Source organism: Scyliorhinus canicula, chromosome 27 (genome assembly GCF_902713615.1).
Source record: "Scyliorhinus canicula chromosome 27, sScyCan1.1, whole genome shotgun sequence".
Taxonomy (NCBI): Eukaryota; Metazoa; Chordata; class Chondrichthyes; order Carcharhiniformes; family Scyliorhinidae; genus Scyliorhinus; species Scyliorhinus canicula.
The window spans coordinates 8,339,654-8,349,081 of NC_052172.1; the positions used below are offsets into that span (position 1 = coordinate 8,339,654).

General features: G+C 49.9%; 1 protein-coding gene across 1 annotated transcript in view; it reads left to right on the forward strand.

Annotated features, from left to right (window-relative positions):
• Positions 1–8,798, forward strand: part of LOC119957859 (spectrin beta chain, non-erythrocytic 4-like) — a 225,308-nt gene extending 216,510 nt beyond the window's left edge. Inside the window, 3 exon segments of the mRNA XM_038786016.1 lie at positions 4,560–4,733; positions 6,256–6,298; positions 7,765–8,798. Of these exon segments, the coding sequence (XP_038641944.1) occupies positions 4,560–4,733; positions 6,256–6,298; positions 7,765–7,929 (382 nt within the window). The 3' untranslated portion in view covers positions 7,930–8,798.
• The last annotated feature ends 630 nt before the right edge of the window (positions 8,799–9,428 follow it).

The following is a 9,428-nucleotide window of genomic DNA, read 5'->3' on the forward strand; positions in this document are numbered from 1 at the left end:
CAGGAAGGAACACAAAAATGGACTTAGGAGAGCTAGAAGGAGGCATGAAAAAGCCCTGGCGGGAATGATGAGGGAAAACCCCAAGGTGTTCTACACTTATGTGAGAAATAAGAGGATGATCAGAGTGAGAGTAGGGCCAATCAGGGATAGTGGAGGGGGCTTGTGCCTAGATTCTGAAGAGATGGGGGAGGCCCTAACTGAATATTTTGCTTCAGTATTCACTGGAGAGAGGGACCTTGTTGCTTAGGAGAACAGTGTCAACCAGGTTAATAGACTCGAACAGGTTGATATTAAGAAGGAGGATGTGCTGGAAAGTTTGAAAAGCGTCAGGATAGATAAGTCCCCTGGGCCTGATGGGATATACCCAAGGTTACTGCGGAAAGCGAGCGAGGAGATTGCTGCGCCATTGGCGATGATCTTTGCGCCCGCACTCTCCACTGGAGTAGTCCGGATGATTGGACGGAAGTGAATGTTGTTCCCCTGTTCAAGAAAGGAAATAGGGAAATCCCTGGGAATTACAGACCCATCAGTCTTATGTCTGTGGTGAGCAAAATATTGGAAAGGATTCTGAGAGATAGGATTAATGATTATTTTAAAAAACATAGTTTGATTGCCGAATACAGGTTAAAGGCAGGATTCTTGGAAGTGTGGAGGAACAGAGGGATCTTGGGGTCCACAGTCATAGATCCCTCAAAGTTGCTACCCAGGTTGATAGGGTTATTAAGAAGGCGTATGGTGTGTTGGCTTTCATTAACAGGGGGATTGAGTTTAAGAGCCGCAAGGTTTTGCTGCAGCTTTATAAAACTCTAGTAAGACCACACTTGGAATATTGTGTCCAGTTCTGGTCGCCTCATTATAGGAAAGATGTGGATGCTTTGGAGAGGGTACAGAGGAGATTTACCAGGATGCTGCCTGGACTGGAGGGCATGTCTTATGAGGAAAGGTTGAGGTAGGGCTTTTCTCACTGGAGCGAAGAAGGAAGAGAGGTATGGATAGAGTGGATAGCCAGAGATTTTTCTCCAGGGCAGAAATGGCTGTCACGAAGGGACATAATTTTAAGGTGATTGGAGGAAGGTATAGGGGAGATGTCAGAGGTAGGTTCTTTACACAGAGTGGTGGGTGCGTGGAATGCACTGCCAGTGGAGGTGGTGGAGTCAGAGACATTCGGGACATTTAAGTGACTTTTGAACAGGCACATGGACAGCAGTAAATTGAAGGGGTACAGGTTAGGTTGATATTAGATTGGGATAAATGGTCGGCACAACATCGAGGGCCGAAGGGCCTGTACTGTGCTGTACTGTTCTATGTTCTATAGGAGGAGGAGACCATTCGGCCCTTCGATCCAGCTCTGCCATTCATTTTGATCATGGCTGATCATCCAACTCAATCGCCTAATCTCCCCCTTTCCCCCCATATCCCGTACCAGCCTCCCCGAACAGGCGCCGGAATGTGGCGACTAGGGGCTTTTCACAGTAACTTCATTTGAAGCCTACTTGTGACAATAAGCGGTTTTCATTTCATTTCATTTCATATCCTTCCATCCACTTCACCCCCAAGTGCTGTATCTAACTGCTTCTTGAAAATATGCAATATTTTGGACTCAACTACTTCCTGTGGTAATGAATTCCACAGGCCGACCAATCTCTGGGTGAAGAAATTTCTCCTCATCTCTGTCCTAAATGGTCCACCCCGTATCCTCAGACTATGACCCCTGGTTCTGGACATTCCCACCATCAGGAACATCCTTCCTGCATCTACCCTGTCCAGTCCTGCTAGAATTTTATAGGTTTCTATGAGATCCCCCCTCATTCTTCTGAAATCCAGCGAATATACTCCTAACTGATTCAATCTCTCCTCGTATGACAGTCCCGCCATCCCTGGAATCAGTCTGGTAAACCTTCGCTGCACTCGCTCGAGAGCAAGAACATCCTTCCTCAGATACGGAGACCAAAACTGCCCACAATACTCCAGATGTGGCCTCACCAAGGCCCTGTATAATTGCAGCACGACACCTCTGCTCCTGTACCCCAATCCTCTCGCCATGAAGCCTTCTTTACCGCCTGCTGTACCTGCACGTTTACCTTCAGCGACTGGTGTACGAGGACACCCAGATCTCGTTGCACATTCCCCTCTCCTAATTTATGACCATTCAGATAATAGTCTGCCTTCTCGTTTTTGCTGCCAAAGTGGATAACTAAATCCAGAGAGGCCTAACCAGTGATTTATTGAATCTTGATCACCCTTCCCGGTTTTTATATTGAACTCAGTTGAGGATTTCCTCTGATTTTTGAACCGCTTTTCTCAACTTGTTTTGCTACCTTCAAAGACATGTGAATGTAAAGTCCCACGTCTCTCTCTGCTGCTGTACCAACAGCCAGTTACTGCCCTCCTCATCGTCCAAAATCTCTAAGTTATGGTTCTCATCTTTCCCTTGTTTGACCCTGAGGTGAGATTGGGAACAATGTTGTCTTCAGTGACGCTTTACCTCATTCGTGAATAAACTGAGACCTGAGTCAGAGAGCCATAGATGTTTACAGCATGGAAAAAGGCCCTTCGGCCCAGCTGGTCCATGCCGCCCAGTTTCTGTCACTAAGCTAGTCCCACTTGCCCGCATTTGGCCCATATCCCTGGATACCCACCCTGCCCATATAGCTGTCTAATTGCTTTTTAAAGGATAAAATTGTACCCACCTCTAACACTGCCTCTACCACTGCCCGTTCCAGATGCTCACCACCCTCTGTGTGAAGAAATTTCCCCTCTGGTCTCTTTTGTATCCCTCCCCTCTCACCTTAAACCTATGCCCTCTAGTTCTAGACTCCTCTACCTTTGGGAAAAGGTGTCGACTATCTACCTTATCGATGCCCCTCGTTATTTTATAGACCTCTATAAGTTCACCCCTAAGCCTCCTGCGCTTCAGGGAAAAAGAATCCCAGCCTATTGAGCCTCTCCTTATAACTCAGACCATCAGGTCCTGGTAGCATCCTCGTCAATCTCTTCTGCACTCTTTCTAGTTTAACAATATCCTTCCTATAATAGGGTGACCAGAAATGAACGCAGTAATCCATGTGTGGTCTTACCAAAGTTTTGTACAACTTCAACAAGACGTCCCAACTCCTGTATTCAATATTCTGACCAATAAAACCTAGCATGCTGAATGCCTTCTTCACCACCCTGTCCACCTGCAACTCCACACCTTCAAGGAGCTATGAACCTGTACCCCTAGATCCCTTTGTTCTGTAACCCTCCCCAACTCCCTACCATTAACTGAATAGGTCCTGCCCTGATTTAATCTACCACAATGCATCACCTCACATTTGTACAAATTACACTCCATCAGCCCAGAGTACGAACAACACATGGGTATTTGCAAATTGATAGGAAGATTAATATGTATTTTACACAGGCCCACCTCACCATCTGCTTCATAAAGTTTCAACATTTGTACATTAGTTGTCCACAAAAGCAGGGTGGCGCAATGGTTAGCACTGTCACCTTATGGCGCCGAGGACCCGGGTTCCATCCCGGCCCCGGGTCACTGTCCGTGTGGAGTTTGCACGTTCTCCCCGTGTGTGTGTGGGTCTCACCCCCACAACCCAAAACCATGTACAAGGGTAGAATTGGCCACGTTAAATTGCCCCTTAATTGGAAAAAAGAATTGGGTGCTCTTAAAATTTCTTTTTAAAAGATTACTTGTCCACAAAAAGCAAGGTGGGCGTCCCTACACCTCAGGCAGCTCACCACTGCCCTCTCTAGGGGCAACCAGGAACAGGCAATAAACGCTGGACCCGACCAGCAGTACCCACATCCCTTCAATCGCTGCAGCCCATGTGGTGTAGGTACACCCACAGTGCTGTTAGGCTGGGAGCGCCAGGGTTTTGACCCAGCGATGAAAGAGGTCTGTACAATAATATCGTGCGGTCGTCGTCTTGGCCTCACTGCCCCGTTCTGGCCATTTAACGGAATATTTCCTTCACTCTCACCCCTCAGCCCAATGATTCCACTGTGGCCGGTACGGTGCTTATCACAGGCCTGTCCCAAACTCCGTCTCAGTCACTGTTTTATTTTACCCTCATTCCAGTTAATGCTTCACAATACCCCCTTCAGTTACAGGCGTAAAGCCCAAACCCCCCCTCCCCCGCTATGTTGGTCAAACCCCACCCAGGTCCACACACTCCCCCCCCCCCCCCCCCCCATCCCCGTAACTCGACCTAACCTTTTTGGACACCAAGGGGCAATTTTGCACGGCCAATCTGCGCATCTTTGGGCTGTGGGAGGAAACCGGAGCACCCGGAGGAAACCCACGCAGACACGGGGAGAACGTGCAGACCCCACACAGGCAGTGACCCAAGGCCGGAATCGAACCTGGGTCCCTGGTGTTGTGGGGCAGCAGTGCCAACCGGTGTGCCACTGTGACCCCCGCCGTGCCCGCTTTCTAAGACAACTTTAAAAAATAAATTAAACGTTTTATGTGTTTTATCTCTGACGTGCTCTGACTGGCTGCGCCTCCGTGTTATTCTCTTTGTCGGACTTAAGTAACTGTTCCTTCTTTTGCCACTCAGGTCCTGGGTTAGCGTATACTGCGTGATTAGTAAAGGAGATCTGGGGTTTTATAAAGATGCCAAGAGCTATAAAGCAGGGGTGACCTACAATGGGGAGCCACTCATCACCCTGAGCGACTCCACCTGTGAAATCGCCAGCAATTACAAAAAGAAGAAGTTTGTATTTAAACTCGGGTGAGTACGTGAGAAAGATGCAGCCACGTTTGACAAGGTTCGGTTTAGCTGCTTGCACCTTAGGTTAAAGCAATGTGACCATCCAGCACCACTTTGGTTCGACAGGACTGGGAGCAGAATCCAAATCAGCTGGTGAAGCAGAATCCACCGTCCTTTTCTTCATCAACAGAGTTTGTGGATTCTGCTCAGTCCCTAAGCTCTCCTCCCACACCCAGTGTCCCAGCTGTCCCCTATGTTTAGCTGGTTTAGCTCACTCGGCTAAATCGCTGGCTTTTAAAGCAGGCCAGCAGCACGGTTCGATTCCCGTACCAGCCTCCCCGGACAGGCGCCGGAATGTGGCGACTAGGGTCTTTTCACAGTAACTTCATTGAAGCCTACTCGTGACAATAAGCGATTTTCATTTCATGTATTTGCTCTTTTGAAAACAAACGGGCAATTATAAATTCCTAAACTAATTGAAAGCCTCTAAAGGGGATCCCGTAACAAAAAACAGAAATTTATTTCCCCTCTTTATACCTGCACAAAGTAGTTAATTTAACAATGTCCTTCCTCTGTGTATCTTCACGATACAATTAACATGACTACTGTAACTTGTACCATTGGATACAGCTAAGCTGCTCACTCATATCCTCACCAATGCGCATCTATTTCTATTTGCTGGTTCAAACTTTTTGAATTTAATAATTGATGCATTAATGGTGAAAGAGCACGGGCAGGAGTCACCGTTCCTGACGCCGATTTCGTACTCGGCGATCGGGCGGAGAATCCCACTTTATGACCGAATCGGGGGCGGCGACTGTTTTCGGATGCGCCGCCCTCTCCAAAACGGCGTCGTCGGGGAGTAGGCCGCACGCCGTTGGGACAGCCTCAGGACGTTACCTGAAGGCCCTCCCGCGCCCCCCCCCCCCCGATGCTCCGCCCCCGATGGGCCGAATTCCCGGTGGCGCGGGGTCGTGTGGTCCCAGCCGTGCGGGAACCGGGCGTGGCGGCTGCGGACTGTGTCCAGCGCCGTCACAGTCGGGGGGGGGGGGGAGCTGCCGGCTGGGGGGACCATGCTGATGGCTGGGGGAGGGGATGCCTCGGCGAGAGCTGGGGGGGCTGGTGGGGGAGTGGCCCGGGGGTGGCAGGTCAGGTCCGCGCGCTGGCAGCGCATGTTGCACAGCACGGCCGCTGCGGGTCGCCGCCGTGCGCATGTGCGGCCACGGACCCAGCAATTCTCCAGCCATTTATATCGGGAAGGCCGTGCATTTTACGCGGCGCAGCGCCAACCCTTTCGTCATAAAACCAGACACGTCCTCCGGACACAGCCTCGAAATCGGAGAATCCAGCACCACGTTTCTTTGCAGACACATTTCTTACATCCCGAGGATTAATGTTTCCCACCCATTAACTGCAAGATGGCCGTAGATTAGGACAATTCGCGGGTGAGAATGCTGAGTATTTCAAGAAATTGTTTTATGCCATATTCGAGCTGAGCTGCTTCTTGCTCTTCTTCATACTCTTTTCTTGTTCATTGTGACAGGATGAGCGACGGCAGTGAGTACCTCTACCAAGCCAAGGATGAGGTGAGCTTCACACTGTGAAAGTCAGGGCTGGGGTCAAGGCATGGAACCGTAAAACATTTCAGTAAAACCCTCTCAAACACGTCAGAACAGCGAGTGGGCCGTCCCAGGGGTCAGTACAGGAGGGATGTATTGAGTGGAGTAAGGTGGCCCAGGGAATGATGCAGGGAGATAGAACCGCAGAATTTCTGCACTGCAGAAGGAGGTCATTCGGCCCATCGATTCCGCACTGACGCTCCGAAAGAGCACCCTACCTCGATCCACTCCCGCGCCCAATCCCCGTAACACCATAACCCCACCTAACCTGCACACCTTTTGGACAGTAAAGGGCAATTTAGCACGGCCAATCCACCTCACCTCACGGTAGCATGGTGGTTAGCATCAATGCTTCACAGCTCCAGGGTCCCAGGTTCGATTCCCGGCTGGGTCACTGTCTGTGTGGAGTCTGCACGACCTCCCAGTGTGTGCGTGGGTTTCCTCCGGGTGCTCCGGTTTCCTCCCACAGTCCAAAAGATGTGCAGGTTAGGTGGATTGGCCATGCTAAATTGCCCGTAGTGTAAGGTTAATGGGGGGATTGTTGGGTTACGGGTATACGGGTTACGTGGGTTTAAGTAGGGTGACCATTGCTCGGCACAACATCGAGGGCCGAAGGGCCTGTTCTGTGCTGTACTGTTCTATGTTCTATCTCTGGACTGTGGGAGGAAACCGGAGCACCCGGAGGAAACCCGCGCAGACACGGGGAGAAAGTGCAGACTCCATACAGTCACCCAAGGTCGGAATCGAACCTGGGTCCCTGGTGCTGTGAGGCAGCAGTGCTAACCACTGTGTTGCCGTGCCGCCCTGTACTGAATGTAACGGCCCAGGAAGTTGTTTTGACTGGGGTGCTGAGCACAACTGGGCTGCCATTGGCCTCAGTGCCTCCAATTGCTATCCAATGAAATGTGGGTGGATACAGCTCTGAGGAAGCCTTAGTTGACCACCCGGTGGCTTACAGAGGCTCAGATCTGTGCGGTGGCCGATGCAGGAAGCACCAGATACCGAATGGTGCTGAGGGCAGTCCGGTGGATGAAAGCGAAGGTCATGTGGAGTTAATGGGTGGGATTTTCCATACCCCCCCCCCGCCACGGAGGCAGCTCGCCATTGGCCAATGGCGGAATATTCCCGTCCCTCCAGCATCTTCAGCATTCTGTATTATCCACCGAACCCACCGCCGGGGAACCCACTCTGCAGGGTGTTGCCAGCGGTGGCACTGGAGCCCTTTGACTGCAGCAATGGGAGTTATTGAGTGGTAGTTCTGGAAACACTGGGCACTCAACGTTGGGTTATCTCTGGACAATTAAGTCGTGGACAGGGTGGACAAAATGCAGGAAAAGAACCCGCAGCGATGCTCTGCTGGGTTTTATCAAATGAATGAAATGTGCCGAACTGATTTGCACTTTGTTGCCTCTTCAACGTTACATTTTTTTTAGGAGGAGATGAACGATTGGATCAAGACTATTTCCACGGCCATTTCCGAGCACGCACAAATTGCTCAGCAAACGGGCCAGATTCCCCTTACTACCTCTTCGACTGATGAAGGCAATCCTAAAAGGGACAGTGACCGAAGATTCAGTCTCTTCGGAAAGAAGAAATGAAGGCAGAAGGCTCCATCGTCTTGGACGTGGTGCAGATTGGATCCTTGCAAGCGGACACTTGGACGCATTCTCGCTTGGTGATGTCGAAGTTGGTTCATCCTGAAACCAGAGCAACAGATGTTTTTTTAATTTTACAATTTCAACAAACGTCGGACGATTGCCGGTGCGTCTTTTGAATGGGTATGCGACGATTTTCTATTCCGACACGGTTCAGCTTTTGCTATGATGCCTTCACGAACCCAAGTGGCTATCGGCTGGAACTCCCTGAGCTAGCGGTGCAGGGGCCTCTACCTCTGGTTTGGAAGTTGCAAATCCAACTCATTTGCCAGGTTGTTGGGGTTTTACGTCCAGTTGCCTCCAAAGACCTGTCCCAGATCTCTGGATCTGACTCCCATCTGTTCAGCTTCATTACAATCGATGAGTAAGTGAGCGTGAGAAGTTTCCACACACACACACACACGTCAGCGCATCTTCTGCTTATCAAAGAAATGCCGTTATCACGCATTTCAATTTTAATCTTCTTTGAACCCTTCAAGGTAACACTTGATGCTTATTCAAAACACAAAGCACCGATGGAGATAAAGGTTTAATAGGTAACGGATGTCGACTGGAATTTCGGTGGGACGCAAATGCAAAGTAACTCAGTTACAATCTGATTTTTAGTGTTTTACCAAAATGCCTGCGGTCTTCCTGGAATAAAAAAAAGTTGGAAATTGCGGGACTAATGCCGTGTCGAACTCGGGGCTTTGGCAGAATTTCATAGAATTTTTTTTTTTTTTTCCATAGAATTTACAGTGCAGAAGGAGGCCATTCGGCCCATCGAGTCTGCACCGGCTCTTGGAAAGAGCACCCTACCCAAGGTCAACACCTCCACCCTATCCCCATAACCCCACCCAACACTAAGGGGCAATTTATCACGGCCAATCCATCTAACCTGCACATCTTTGTGACTGTGGGAGGAAACCGGAGCACCCGGAGGAAACCCACGCACACACGGGGAGGACGTGCAGACTCCACACAGACAGTGACCCAGCCAGGAATCGAACCTGGGACCCGTGAAGCGATTGTGCTATCCACAATGCTATCGTGCTGCCTAATTTAACAGCACGTTACTCAAACCCGTGTGTCTGACCGCACTGACATTCCTCAGAGTTGCGTTTTGATAAGGGGGGGGGGGGGGGGGGGGAAACGAGTCAAAAATAAGAAATACTTGGCTGAGAATGTGGTGGTTACGTGGAAGTATGCGGAGGTTGCTAAATGGGAACAGATCGGTTTATGTCAGCGTTTACTCTCCAAATGAGCAAATTATCCTCATGCCATGTGTTACCCTATCCTCGCCTTTTGATGCTGCTACACTAAGATAATTTTAGTTTGGTGATGACGTTATACAATGGCCTCCAATCCATCTCTGTCATTTGGGGAGCAAATAGTGATTTGAGTGCAAACGGGCTACGCTTTCTCTGGTATGCACTTAGTTCCAGGTAAAAGGCAGAGGGGGA